This window comes from Clytia hemisphaerica, unplaced genomic scaffold (assembly GCF_902728285.1).
Source record: "Clytia hemisphaerica strain Z4C2 unplaced genomic scaffold, Clytia hemisphaerica genome assembly, whole genome shotgun sequence".
In the NCBI taxonomy this organism is placed as follows: Eukaryota; Metazoa; Cnidaria; class Hydrozoa; order Leptothecata; family Clytiidae; genus Clytia; species Clytia hemisphaerica.
The window spans coordinates 220,526-235,422 of NW_027103978.1; the positions used below are offsets into that span (position 1 = coordinate 220,526).

Below are 14,897 nucleotides of genomic sequence, written 5' to 3' on the forward strand. Positions count from 1 at the left end.
TCATCCTCGCCGGAACTTTAGTATCAGCAAAACGTTAAAATACCCAGAAATGCGAACATTTTCTGACCATAGATGGTTCTGACAATAAAACACCAAGCAAAACTGATCCCTCAAAATCTAAAAGTTATTAGAAACTGTCCCAGCATTCTTCTATGAGGAAAGAACTTTTGTTCAAAAATGGAGTACATTAATCACAAGTTAAACTGTCAAAATATTATTAGTTTAAAATGAAAATTTTTAAAACTGCTGGAGTGCAAGCCATGTTATTTTTAAGATCACCTTGTGACACAGGCTGTATCTTTTTATAAGAAGAAATCCACATAAATAAAGGTTAACATAAAATTCTGATAATAAAGGACCAACACTCTTTTGCTTTCAGAGAGCGTACGTAGAAAGAGATTCCAGTCTAGTCGTAATAACTTATATACATAGAATGAAATTGTCCATATTAAGTTTAAAAAATATTCTTATGAAAAAACTCTTTCACTAAATTATAGAAGTAAAAATTTTGCAAAAAAGAAACAGTTTTATTTTTAAAATAAATCCGAATGCAAATTGAATTATAAAGTTTTGATTTTTAGAAATTAAATTATGCTAGATTTTTCTTTTTCCCGTCAATATGTTGCATATTTATTTTGAAAACAATTCTTTGCAAGTACTTTCCGGTTTTCCGGCGGGGAGGAGGAAGCTTGGTAAAAAAATACTTTTTCGAACTTGGAATTAGAAAAATGTTAGACTTGAAGTAGCTAAAGTTTAGTTAAAATTCACCTTGAAATTAGCTGAGCAATTCGGCTTGCGGTCTACGCTAAGAAGTGCTAGACCAGGGATGAACTTCATCAAAACATTACATATGACACGTTTTTTATAAGAACATCTAGAATTTTCAAACGTTTCCGATTTTCTTAACTTTTTGAGTTTGAAGCCTAAAAATGTTCTTAACCGTTCTAATTTTCACCATTCGCAGAGAGTGCTTTTGTAATTTCCTAAGAAACCGGGTGAGTCTGCAAAACCTTAAAATGTTCTTAACTTGTTCGTAGTATTATTTTTTGTCATTGAAGCTTACAATCTTCTTCTTACAATGATTTGTTCTCAAAAACGTGTAGTTCACAAAACCCGTCACAAAAGAAACGGGTCCCATATCCTTGTCTCTAAAGATAGTCAATATATTAAGCATCTATCAAACAGCAAGCAGGTGCTGGGTATGTAATAATCACTTTAAGGGTAGGGTTACGAAGTCTTGTCAGCGTATACCAGACATTCTCAAATCCTAGTACACCCCCTGGATGATATATAACAAAGTTGATAAATCAAAATCCAATTCCATAAACATCGTCTTTTCTCCACGCCTATCTGAGACCATGCAATATACAATGTCAAATTCAAATAAACACGAAAACACACAAAAACACAGCAAGACTTTTCTTGTTATCATTAAAGAAAGAGACAAACATTATAGTATGTGGTTTGAGGACAAAAAAATTGATCATTTAAGAATTAGCGTCTCTATCTACTCTCATTTAATTGATCATCCAGTTTAATTAAGACTGAATTAGGAAACAATAGGTCATATTTAATATGATGCAACTGAAATTAGATGACATCTTCATTTTTGGCACTTGATCCCACGCATTTATGTCTATGATCATTCCTTGGCTTTCACCAAGCTGTGGGGGATTTCCATTCTGATGGTGTTAAATATTACTTCTCAAAGATATTCAATATGTCACGTAAATATAGATTGATTTGATTGGGCCGTTAAAAATTTTTAACCAAAAACATTGTTTTAAACACCTAAATGTTAGTGACCTCGCAATTTGATTGGTCTTGTCCAATTAACGGCTTTATTCTTGAAGCAGGGGAGTTGATACAGTGAATCATAAATACTGATCGTCTCACGCGCCTCAAAAAAGATAAGATTCCTAAGAATCACAGTTAAGAACACGCTAAATGGGGAGAGGGGTTTCAGGGGGTACCCGATTCCACAATTCTGCCAATTTTTTCTCCAATTTCCGTCAAAATGAACCGAAATTCTGCCACCGAAAATTCCTTTGAAATTCAAGATTTTTGTCAAAAACTCTGTGAATTTTGAATATTTCTTGCCAAATCCGAAATTCCGCATCAAAATTGTCTAATTTTCCGTCACCGTCGGAGAACCCAATTTCCGTGATTCCGTCTAAACTTTCACCAAATTTTGCCATTCCGCCCGAAAAAAGGGCCGATTTCGCTCCTCCACCAACCATAAAAGCCAACCCGCTAAATCTCTTCTAAGGTCGGAAAGTTTTTCAACATCTGAAAGGTTTGGATTACGGAATTTTGCAAGACCGTGTCGGGATTTTGCAGCGGGAGGCCTGGACCTCAACCCTTGTTTTTGGTGACCAGCAGGTTCAACCGAAATATTTTTAGCTTTACGCACAAGGCTAGTTGAACCCTACTGGGGTGCAGCAGCACATCAAAGGCCGACTATCATTCCCCTCCGATGGAAAATTGGCTTGCTCCTTTCGAACTTTAGCCTGGGTGGCCACCAAACCGTCATTGGAATATCAGATAAGCACTATTTATATTTAATCAATGAAATTTGAATTTTATATTTTGAGGTGAGAACTAAACGCTATATGGTTTAGCTCACCTAGAACATTCTGTTCTCTGACCATATGTTATTAATCTCTGGTGAATTAAACCATTGTTCATGTTGTAGCAAAGGAATCATGTTCGTTGGAGAAAGTATAAGAAATGAAGAAAGAATTTGGCCTTGTCAGACCTGAAATAAAAAAATAGAACTGTGAAACGCCTAGCAAATACCGCCATAAACTTGTGTACGACCAGTGGTCGTCTATAGTCCAAAACACCTCTGAGAAGGAGGTAGCCACACTGGATATCAAGACCCGGGGGAGACACTTAAGGTAAATGACCTACCGTACATTTTTTTTTTTTTTTTTTTTTTTTTTTTACCCCTAAGGGTACTTTTTTTGGACTTCCAAAGTCCCGCTAAGGGTCGGAAAAATCAGAAACTCAAATTACAGTCCCACTAAGGGTCGGAAAAATAGAAAAATTTCACCTTTCTACACTACCCCTGAAAGATCGAAATTTGGTCAAATTTATCCCGCTAAGGATCGTAAAATTCCCAAAATTTTCCCTTGTTTTCCCCTTTTTAGTCCCGGTAAGGCTCCAAAGTTCGAAAGTCGGGTGGCACCCCCTCCCCGTCAGGTCGCAACCCTAATACCCACCCCCTGGGATCTTTTAAGACCAGTTGAACAGTGAAACACGCTGTGATACAGAAGGAGAGCAAGACTTGTGGCATTTTAGACTTTAAAAAAATCTTCGTTATTATTACCTACCATTCTAAGGGCGGGGTAAAGATTTTGAGATTCTGTTAGGGCAGAAAATATTCTTTCACGTTGTGACTTCCCTATCAAGCTTTCTCAATTTAAGATAAATAAAGGGTAAGCCACTTTGCCTCCATGCAATTTATTGGGTATTAATGAGAATAAGATGCTTAAATTAGAAGGGTGACTAAAAGCCGATGATTCAGGCTAGGCAATATTTACAAAACAAAATCTAAATGAAAATATGCGAATCTCCAAACACTTGAATTTAGTTCGGTTATAAACTCCAGGACTACAGTTTACTTACGTTGAAGTAGCCATTATGATTGCTGTTGGCAACAAAGTCAAACAGATTTCGAAATACCAATTCAGTGTTTCTTGTAAGAATGCATCTTCATGCTGTAAACCTGGTTAAAAGGATAACGAAAAAGACCTTTTCGCCAATGATGGACAAAAACTGAGCCAAAATCAGTGACGCCATTAATATATTTTGCTACTGAAACAATTAAACTTATGACTAAATGATCATCCTACTGAAGTTAAAAGGTTGTAAGGTTTTTTTCGTAATTACTTTTGGCTTTTTAAGAAAAATTAGAATCATGCAGTACAATACCTCTTATTAAGCATAGGCTCTGCATAAAATCCGGAGCATTCTCGTGCCGGCAGCTACTTGCTAACAAAATATCCGTAGAACCATAACTTAGCCGAGATTTAAAATCTGAGACAGAGATTTCCTCCAAAGTTTAGCCATTATAATAAATCCTCGTGATGTTCTTATAAAAATTGAGTTAAATTTGAATCGTAGTATCGACCAAACAAGTTCAACTTCACTTTTGCTTTCATTGGAGACTCAAAGAATCTTTCATGCAACAAAGTTCAGTGATAGGTATCAGGTTTTTTCTTTTGAAGTGAAGTAACTTCTGTTGATTGATTTGTGGTTGCTGGAACATTAAAATCACAAGATATCAGTGATTCTTTATCGAAGGTAATTTATACGTTTTTTAACACCCCACTCTTTCTTGTTTTGTATAATCAGTGATTGCTGGTTTAACGGATCATTCTGTTATTGCTTAGACGATGTTAACGTCAGTTACGCCGCAAAAATGTTCTTGTGTAAAGCTTAAAGCTGATGACAGCGGTAGTAGAAACAAAAGTTGATCTGGTAGAGCTGGATACTTAGACCAGCACTGCAAAATCGCTTTCACATAAAATTTCTCTTATAGATTTCGACTTATCACCCAGTTTGTATACAGTCAACTCTAGTCCATTCGAACTTCTATTATTTGGATCTTCTAATAATTTGAACTTTCTCTCAGTTCCCGTAAGGGAGAAACCCTTTTAAAATACTTTGGAGAGACTAAACCACAAAATGTCGTATTTTCAGGCATTTTGCTGTATGTATCGAATCTACACGCTTTTTATAAGAATTGCGTGTTTTCCATTTCATTGTGGGTATTCTTAACTTTCGGGGAAAATCATCCTGAAATATTCTTACAGTATCCTCATTAATATTCTTATAAAAAAAGCGTTTAATAGAGGACAGTTCCAGGGGAGAGGGGGGCAAAATTCAAGGGCACCAGTTTCCCGAGGCAGATTTCGGGAGACATTTACCGGGATTAAAATTCCTGCCACTTGTTATAAATACATTCAAAGGTAACCAGTGATACATTGCATCTCATTTTTACATTTTAACAGGATAATGGCCTCCAAATCAATACTCATCTTGAGCATTTCAATACTGGTTATGGTCAATGTCCATCAATGTAAAGCAAATCTCAACTCTGGCACAGAGAACGAAATCGTATTGGGGATGTTTGCAAAGTGCGAGAAGGATACAGTCAAAGGCCCAAATATCATTGCGACGGAATTAAGCAACCTGATGTCAAGATTCCAATTTTTAATAAGCCGACCACCTTTTAGTTTCGTCTATCACAATGCTGATGTTTGTAGCTATCAAGATTTATTGAATACCTTAATTGACTTGTTCACCACTAATGAGTTTTCTACCAGTCAAGATACAAAGGTAATTCTATTCTTTGACACGGAAAGTCATGTGACATCTTTTTCAACCAATAAGATTTAACCCTAATCGGCCTAAGGGGGGGGGGGTGATTCTGTATTTCGAGGGTAAAACAGTCATATGGTTTAACTCACTAAAAGATTATGTTTACTGAAAACACATAATTAATCTTTAGTAAGTGTTCTGTTCTACCCCAGTTCTGACGTCATGCCGTGGCGAAGAATATCTAACTCTTTCAACACACCCCTGTCTCAGTCAACCAATGACGCTTAGTCTTATATCAACTCTAACGTCCCGAATTATATGGATAATTTTCGAAAATCTTTCGGATCCCCTCCATCTTATAAGAACCCCTGTTAATTAATTTCATATTTTTTGTTTTTGATTTTCATCATTTCAAGAGTATTTTTGTGCATTTTCCTAGGAACAAATTGTGTGTTTTAGAGTCCGTGAAACCCACCCTCGTGTTTCTTAGTAATATTTCTAGTGTTTTTATTAATAGATTTTACTGCTTGAAAGATCAAAATTAGATAGATTAGATAAAATTTGATAAAAGCAAAAATCTTTCAGCCGCTCTTTTCTTTATTAGGTCAAGCATATTGTGGTATACCTACCTGAAGAGATGCTTAAACTTCTGTTATCCTTGGTTTCGCATACTGACATTATCATATGGCCTTTGCAATTAATACAAGATTTGGTCTGGTTCCAAGGTCACCCAAACTATGAAAAGCTTCATCGGAAGGGTGTCCGAAAGCCGGCCGAAATGATATCGGACATGATGTCAACCTATGAGTGGCGTAACGCCCATGTTGTGGATTTATTTGAAATGAATAAAAATCCAGAAGTTGACGTCCATAAACTAATCACGAAACTTCCAAGAAGCACTTGTTTAAGCTATACAAGTTTTGAAATAGGTGGATCAAGCGTACCAGATAACTTACTGAAAGTTTTGGAACAACTAAAAGCAGAAAAGGAAGCTTCAGTGATTTTTGTTGTCGGAACTGTAGGAGGGAAATTCAAAAAACTAGCAGTTGAGAATGGAGTCAGTGGTAAATACTGGGTAATTTTCAGTGAATATACTGACCTTGAATCTAAAGATGAGTATATTAGTATTAAAAACAGTGGCGATATTATGTACTCTGGTTCCTTGGTATTCCATAACGATCGATGTGCACCTGGTAAGAAAATGACTGACTGTCTGGAAGAGAACACAGAGATGAGGGACACGGTTTACAGGTTAAAACGCAACCGAATTGTACAAGTACGATATATAAGTATCAATACGTGGAAAGAAACCCGCAACTACCATCAAATGGAATATTTACAACTTTACAATGGAAGTCATAATAAATTTTTGTTGTCATTGGATCAAGTGAAGTATACAGAAACTTTCTTAGAAACAAGGGTGAAATCAAAATGCAGGAAATGTCTTTATTGTCAAGATTTGTGTCCGGATGATACAGCTGTCCTAAATATAGAACCAGGTAAGGTAATTTTATACAAAGCCATTCTAAGCCTTCTAACATCTCGGGTCGCCTCGTTGTCTTCAAAAGTGCAAAGACACAAACTCGCTAATGTTCCCGACCAATAATTTTCAAAATTAACGAACAATAGCTTGGTGGCTAATGAAGCGAAAGCAAATTAATAATATTCTTCAAATAGTGCTTTTTGAAATTGATTTAATTTTCACATGGGGCTTTCGATATTTCAAATTAATATTTTAAAGGTATACCTTTTCTTTTTTCCAAAAAAAAGAAGATTCCTTTGATAACAGGTGACGAAGCCCTACATACAATGTTTAATGATGTTGAAAACGCTGTATGCCAGGTTTTGGGCCAATAGTCACAATGTCACAAGGGGATCTTTTAAATGGTGATGTGACAACCTAAGATATATTCCAGTTTTAGAAAAATGAAATAGAAATGTTGATGTTAATTTGGATGGGCAACATAAGATTCTAAAACCAATAGATAGTTACGCTATATCATTTTTCTTGGCTTAAAAGTTCTAAAATGGGAGACAAGATTAGTTTTTGATTAATTCATGATTATGTTCTGTCAAAGGTTATTATGACAAGAAATTTGGTTTGACTTGTCAAAAATGTCCGCTTACAAATCGAATTACAGAATACGGACAGTGCTCATTGTGTGGCGATGGTTTGAAACTCAACAAAAACCAAACAGTATGCTATGACCCAGTCCACCAATTTGAAATTCATCCTTCATGTTATGTAATCTCAATATTGGGGATTGGAATTAGCCTTTTTATCTTGATTATTTATTGGATATACCGTGAAACCCCTGTCGTCAAATCAAGTAATTTCGAATTGTCAATCATTCAGCTCATATTCTGCATCTTGTTGCATTCATCATTTTTCGTGTTTGTGGTACACAAACCTACACAAATGATTTGCACAGTTCGTCCAGTCGTTTTCTCTACACTCCTTGTAGCAGTCGTATCCATCGTGGTATGCAAAGCGGAGAAGATTCTGATCATTTTTTACACGCGCCGACGAATGACACCTAAGGATATCAAGGTAAAACTTTTTACTTCGAAGCCATGTGTATCTCACGTTTATCGTTTCGTAGTACACTCTGTGCGCATTGTCTGTTTCATAAAAAAATTCCCGTACGGAGACCTCTGCGATGAAGTATGATTTTATAAACAAAAATTCTCTCGTCGTCTCCCCTCTCTCACCATCACCAATACTCCATCGCAGCGGTCGGTTTGAAAAATCTCAAATGAGAAAAACACTGACAACAGACCGGGGGGGGGGGTAGGCAATTCCCTAAAACCAGGTTTCACCCCCCGGGCAACAGACCCTCTACAGCAATGAATTTTGAAATTAGCCGTAGATACTGGGTCTGTGCACACACAACGAAGCCATGGACTTTTGCTACTATAGAGAAAGCATTAATTAGATTAGTTTCCCCTGAAATTGGTTTCCACAAGATGGCAAATAAAGGAGTTCAAATTTAAAGCGAATTTTTGAAATTAAATTTTGAAATTAAAAAATTGAGAATATTCTACTGTTTTTGTTGTTCTGTTCCTTATTATTCAAGGTTTATTATTATCTTGTTGTTCATACTGATGGCTTTTCTGTGTTAAGCTTTTCGCAGGATATGCCACTGAGAAATTACAGAATACTCTTTGCTGAATCGACCTTTGGTTAAAAAAATACTTCTTATAGCTAAAGTCTCTCGGTAATTTGAACAAGTAGAATTTCACGTTCAAAAGTTCGAATTCTGGATAATCAATGGTAGGCTTTTCTTAATGTTTTAGGACATCACTATGAGGCAATTGGTCATTTTCAGCTTTCTGATTAGCATTAACTTCATTTTGGTACCTGCTGTATTTACATTGCCAGCTTCAGTGGAATCGTCCCCTTTGGAGAATCAAGAAGGTTACGTGCAGGAGTTTTGTTCTTCCGATTATGAATTCTACCTTCAAACCATATATGCCATTGTCATTCTGCTTCTATCAATTGTTCAAGGATATCGCGGTCGTAAACTTCCAGCTAATTACAATGAGGGGAATTCGATTTGTTTGGCTTCAGCTACGACCTTATCAGCTCTGGCTTTTTGCATCTGGATTTTACGCAGTAATCAAAAATCTTTGGACGTGTATAACAGGATTACCATGACGTGGGTCTCCCTTTCAACAGCCTTAATCTTTATTGTGCTCTGTTTACACGGCGTTAAAGTTTTTGTCATTTTGTTTCAAGGACATAAAAACACCAAGACCTACCAACTTCATGCCATGCTTGCTGATACAATGAGGGATATCGAGAAAGTAACTTTGAATCCGAGAAAACATTCTTTCACAACCAAAGTGGAAATGATCGAAATTGAAGACCGTTCAAGAAGCGGTTCAGTACATCGCTTGAGAACTTTCAGTATACAACAAGCCTACTGAAGAAACGTAGATCGAATATGACCCGATATAAAACTGTTCCTCCTGTTAAGAAGGCTATTACAACCTGTTCCAACGCGTAAATTATTTGAAACGCGGCAGAATTTTAAAGGGGTATCTTAATAGCTGAAAACTTAAAATAAATTAGAGCAAAAGTTGATCAAGCGAGATTTTGAAGGCATTATTTTGCATATAGGCCTTTAGTTTAACAAGTTCTATCATGTTTGAAAACTCTAATTCTTGGAAAATCGATGGAATAATTCTATAATTACCAAGAGGACTATTCAATTATGTAATGTTGTTGCCTATGAGCTTCAAACTTTAAATGTTTCCAAACAGGGTAGAAATCTTATAATCGATGTATAGTACCTAAGGATCATATAAAAATTAGAGAACTTTAACGATGCAGGCTGGATAGAATAGAGCGATGAACTCAAAAATCCAAACGTGATTTTGTGGCACAACTACACACTGATGAGTGTCACATAAAGAGAGGTTTTTTGGTACCTTTGAATATGTTACATTTAATTTGAGATTTGAATCACGTGGTTTTCAAGATATGTTTTAAAAATGCATCAAAGTTTTAACACTCTAAAATAATGAAATTTCACTTTATAATTTGCAAAATAGAAAACTTTATCAGATTTAGAATTTCTTTCTTAGGGACCAAAGATATTGATATTTATCTTTTCAAATTGGTCAACTTTTGGCAATTCTCCTTTTTTTCTTGAAGTTTTGCTGATAAAGATCGCCTTTCTCATTTTACTTAAAATAAATCGTAAATTTAGCATTTTCTAGACTCCTAAACGTTGAGTTAACACAAATCATTCTGTTGTTCTCCTAACTTCCTTAGTATCTAATTGAGAAAAAAAGCGGAAAAATAATATACATGGATACTGAGGAAAGTGGAAGAGGACCTTTTTTACCCCAGAAAACAGAACGCAACGTAACGCATTTGGACCCTAAATCAACGTCAAACTTTCTTGAGAGTTTTTGGTATTTTAACGTTTTTCAAAATGTAAAGAAGTAATAGAAAAGTGGAAGTACTAAAATATTTTTTGAAAATTTATTCATAGTGATAACGCTCTTGATTGAAGATTTCTCAATATGAAGATGACGATCAAAGCATACTTCTACACAAGAAGTTGATCATTTCCCTTTTTACAAGACTTAGCGGCACTCACGTAGATCAGCCCTTAGATTTCACAAATATTTTCTTTTCAATTGATCTGATAAAGGTCGTTGCGAGTTCTGTACGAAATTAGCTGGACGCCTAAGTACAGGAAAAACAAAAAGAATCACCTAGGTTTGTAAACAGTTTATTCCCGGTGAAAAGATGAAATATTGCAATAATTCAGAGGGTTTAAAATCTGTAACATTTTCCAAATATAGCTCTATCTTTTCATCGTGTGATTAACGCAAAAGACACATTTTTTGAATTTCCCTGAGGAAGCAAAATAAATCAATGTTTCAAAATTAAATTTTAAATAAAAAAAGGCCGTATCTTTTTTTAAAGAAATTTCATCTTTGAATATTCGTCAGAAACACCCAAAATATTTGAAAAAGTCTCCTTTAAAATACATGTACGTTGAAACTTGAGGTGAAAGATAAACGAAATATATACTAAAATTAAAACTTCTAGATAAGAATATTTCGGAACAAATTTCTTTTTCACACTTCACTTTAGGTGCATTAATTATAGTCGCGAAATAAATTTCATATTTTACTGAAAATGAAAATTAGAAGCTTAACTCTTTATCGAAAGATAAAATCTATTAAGAATTCCCACACTCCCCTCATCTTCTAAGGGACCTTTTTTGACGTCATAAAGTATTAAGGAAATGACTTATAATGAGAGCCAATCAAATTTCGTTTGAGTCAATCATACCTAGACTCTAAGCCAATCAAATTACAACTTTAAAGTCGGGGGAACAGAAGGAGCGGAAGGGGACTGGTACAACCTAAAGTTTATTAAAGATGACTTTCGGCAAAAAGTAATATCATTTGTGTTCAAGAAATAGCTGACTACAGACGTTTTCAAAAACAAGAAATAAAGACTGCAATCCAAGGTAATATATGTTTGAGTTCGAAATAGATAGTCAACTGTTTATATATTAAGTCATTACTATTTTCATGCAAGGAAAATTTGAACATCCTGCTTACAGAATCTGGTGCGAACCAAATCTCCAAAACTTAACTTTCAGGCCCGTAGCAACCGGGGGGGGGCACAGGGGCTTTTGCCCCCAAAAGATTTTTCCAAAAGTTAGTAGCTTTGAAAAATCTTGTATTAATGGCTTCATTTTGAGCATAATCTTTTAATTAGATGCGTTTTACAGCAATCTAGACACCTGAAATTGCGAATATTTTTCCCTCGGGCCAAACCATGGCTGGCCCTCGGTTTATATTTCTTCCTTTGCCCCCTCAAAATGAAAATGCTTCCTACGGGCCTGACTTTTAGAGAGATTTTAGCAGATAACGTTTATACTATCTGTTTCGCCCTTAAGGTGGTAGTCTACCGCCAGATTTCAAAAGTCAAAAAATCACATTTTTTGCAATAACTCAAGAACTTCTTTACATTTCGTAATGAAATTTTCAGGAAATGTATATCAACTATTAACATTTCTAAAAATAAAAAAAAATTCTAAAAATAACCAAAGACGGGGGTAAAATCAGCCAGGGGGTAAAATACTTTATTTTGCTTGTGTCAGGTTTTCTGAATAGTCGGCTTGACCTATGAAGTTAGTTTTTTTTTAAATGACTAATATTTAAAAAGGCTGGAAGAGTGAAAAAAAAATTGAAATTTTTTTCCCGGGGGTAAGAAAACTGAAAAAAACGCTTTTTGAGATAAAATCAGGAACCAATTTTAAACTTTTTAATCCATTCATTCAATACACAATCATTTAGAAACTTCCCTGAAAATTTAAGTCTGTAGCTATCAATCCTAAGATATTTTGACAAGGTGAAGCAAACCCCCGGAAAGCGTTTTGAGAAAATCAAAGAAAAGGCAAAGGCTGCAAATGGGATTATTTTAAGTTGGAAAGCTCTTTTCAAAAAAGTGTCTTCACTGAATACTCATCCAACCAGTCAGGTTTCAAAAGTTAAAGTAAAACATTTCACAAAATGATAAAATATCCAAAATCAACAAAAACATGTTGCGCTAAAGTCATGTATACATAGCAAGTTTTCGAATTTGCGATAACATCAAATTTGGGTGAAAACAGCCACATAAGTGTGTCAAAATGTTCATTGAAAGTCCAGCATAACTCTCTGTAGGCATGAAAACTTTTTGTGTGCATATTTTTGTTCACATAGACTAGATGACAATGAGCAATGAGCTGGCTTCTTGACCGAAGGAAGGCTGTTATGAGTGGTGGGTGTCAGATGAGAATGTGCGTCTCCAGAAGTTAGGTCCAGTTCATTATAATGCACATTTCCATCTCTGTTACATCATGTTGTGCTTGGAAATATCTCAGTTGCATTTAAATCCACTACAAAACTGTTATGTCTATTTGTTATGTACGCGAACGGTATTATATTTAGTAGCGTACGCGTATAGGATTGTATATAGTATATCGAAGGAGCTAGAATATTCCAAGATGGCGTCATGAAAGCACATGCTTCTACTCTTATTTCTGAACATAACATTTGGCGCTGCTAGAGCAGGATTTTCGCTGCTATTCTTCTTCTACTGCCATACGATCCAGATTGGATGTTTATATTTCTTCGAGATGGCAAAAGCAATTGATATTTCGGCACCAAAAGGCTTCAATATCCATGGTGACCCTACGAATCTGGGTGCCAACTGGAAAAAATGGAAACAAAGTTTTGAGGTTTACCTTATTGCCTGGTAGAATGATACAATCAAAAGAAAGCTTTGTTATTACATTGCGCTGGGAAGCCATGATAGAATGCATAACACTTTACAGAAATGGAACCAAATAACCACAGAATACACAAAAACTGTTAAAAAGTTGACAACCATTTTATACCAAAACAAAACAAGCGATATGAACGTCATGTATTTCGGTCTTGTTCACAGAATAACACTGAATCAACTGGACAATATGTGTCAGGCTCCGACAGCTTGCTTCAACATGGAGTTTCATGATACCAGGATGAAATCGTCGACCAAGTAATCGGTGGATGCAACTCAAAGAAATGGAAAACGATATTGAAAGAACATAACCTATTAGACAAATTGTTTAGAAATTGCTCTTGTCTTAGAAACCGCTGATCACCAATCCGTCAAATATGACACTGACAAACCGCATCAACATAATAAACCTGTTGAGGAGGAATCCGATGATTGCGATGGAGACAACGTCAACAGAATTTCTGACCGTCGACCGCCACGTTATCCTAAAAGTAGAATATCGAAAACACCACATACTACCAGAAAACTAACATGTTATCGTTGTGGAAGTGATCACTTAGCATCTGAATGCAGAATCGCCAAAGACAAGACATGTTTCAATTGTGGAAAAAAGGGACACTTAAAAACAGTATGTCAGTCAAAACAAAACCCTAACCAGCAGTGTAGCTGGAACCTCGATATTCCAGGATTAGAAAAAGCTATACCTGTTATCTTTTTTCTTTAAAGAATCAACAAGCCATCAACATCGATAAATTACACACATTCCCTCAGAAACTTTTAAATTATCTGCCATTATGACTTTCTTGAAGCCGTTTCCGAATAACCAATCGGGTTAGGTATTGGAATTCCTATGGAGTTCTTTCCGAGATTTGTAAAATAGCTAAGTCAGCAAAAAAACTTTTCCCGGGGGTTTGAAGAATAAACAGAACTGTTATCATTCGTTTTTTATTTAACCGTATATTTAATTTGTGCTGAAAAAACTTTATAAATAAGTTAATAATATTCAAATATACTATTGTATCTCTCAGAAAATAACACTTACAGAACGATATAGTTTTCATTAGACTACCCACGTGTTTGAACGCATTCTATCGTGGGCGCAAATAGGGCGGAAACTAGTAGCACCCTCATGCAAGATTGCCGCCTCATCTTGTTCGCCCGCGAAAACGAGCTAGTCATTTTTTCGCGCGCTCAAGGGGAAGGAAGTGATCGATATTCTTTAAGAAAATCGTCAGAAACAACCCAAAGACCAAGATGTATTTTGTTGTTAGAATCGATCCTGTGAAGATGAAAAATTTCGTCTATGCGTTTTTTTCGGAACGCTGAAAAACTCTAATTTCGATCTTCCTTAAGGTAAAGAGGTTGCGAGATTTGGGCCAGCGAGACAAAAATCGATAAAAAACTGGTAAAATCGTAATCCTCAAAAATCGAAGTTCCAGCCTCACTGACCAGCAAGATAACCCAACGATACGTTACATCGCAGTTGAAGATTCATCCTCTGATGATGAATTCGTATTAGCAATTGACAACCCATCGCATTCCGCAAATAAACGTCATCGTATCTTTCCAATCAAAATGAATAACATTACAGTTGAAATGTTGATTGATAGTGGAAGCGATTTAAACATTATCAGTCAAGAAACTCTAACCAAAATGAACTTTGAACCCAAACGTTTTCCATACAAGGGGCAAGCTAAATCGTTTAATGCTCCAATTCCATTTGAAGAATGTTGTTATGTAAAAATCAGGGCAGGGAACTCTGAAATAA

The 14,897-nt window shown here is 35.6% G+C and overlaps 1 protein-coding gene across 1 annotated transcript; it reads left to right on the top strand.

The window, feature by feature from the left end:
• Nucleotides 1–4,140: 4,140 nt before the first annotated feature.
• On the top strand, nt 4,141–9,954 carry LOC136810858 (uncharacterized). Its single transcript, XM_067067448.1, has 5 exons — nt 4,141–4,308; nt 5,019–5,346; nt 5,933–6,827; nt 7,407–7,879; nt 8,626–9,954. The coding sequence occupies exons 2-5, from the start codon at nt 5,023–5,025 to the stop codon at nt 9,256–9,258; spliced, it is 2,325 nt and encodes a 774-aa protein (XP_066923549.1). The 5' UTR covers nt 4,141–4,308; nt 5,019–5,022; the 3' UTR covers nt 9,259–9,954.
• The last annotated feature ends 4,943 nt before the right edge of the window (nt 9,955–14,897 follow it).

Bases quoted from the DNA above. Each gene is read 5' to 3' on its own strand.
- LOC136810858 (XM_067067448.1), top strand. From the start codon at position 5,023: ATGGCCTCCAAATCAATACTCATCTTGAGCATTTCAATACTGGTTATG. The intron at 6,828-7,406 runs GTAAGGTAATTT...GTTCTGTCAAAG, and splicing joins TGTCCTAAATATAGAACCAG to GTTATTATGACAAGAAATTT. The intron at 7,880-8,625 runs GTAAAACTTTTT...TTAATGTTTTAG, and splicing joins TGACACCTAAGGATATCAAG to GACATCACTATGAGGCAATT.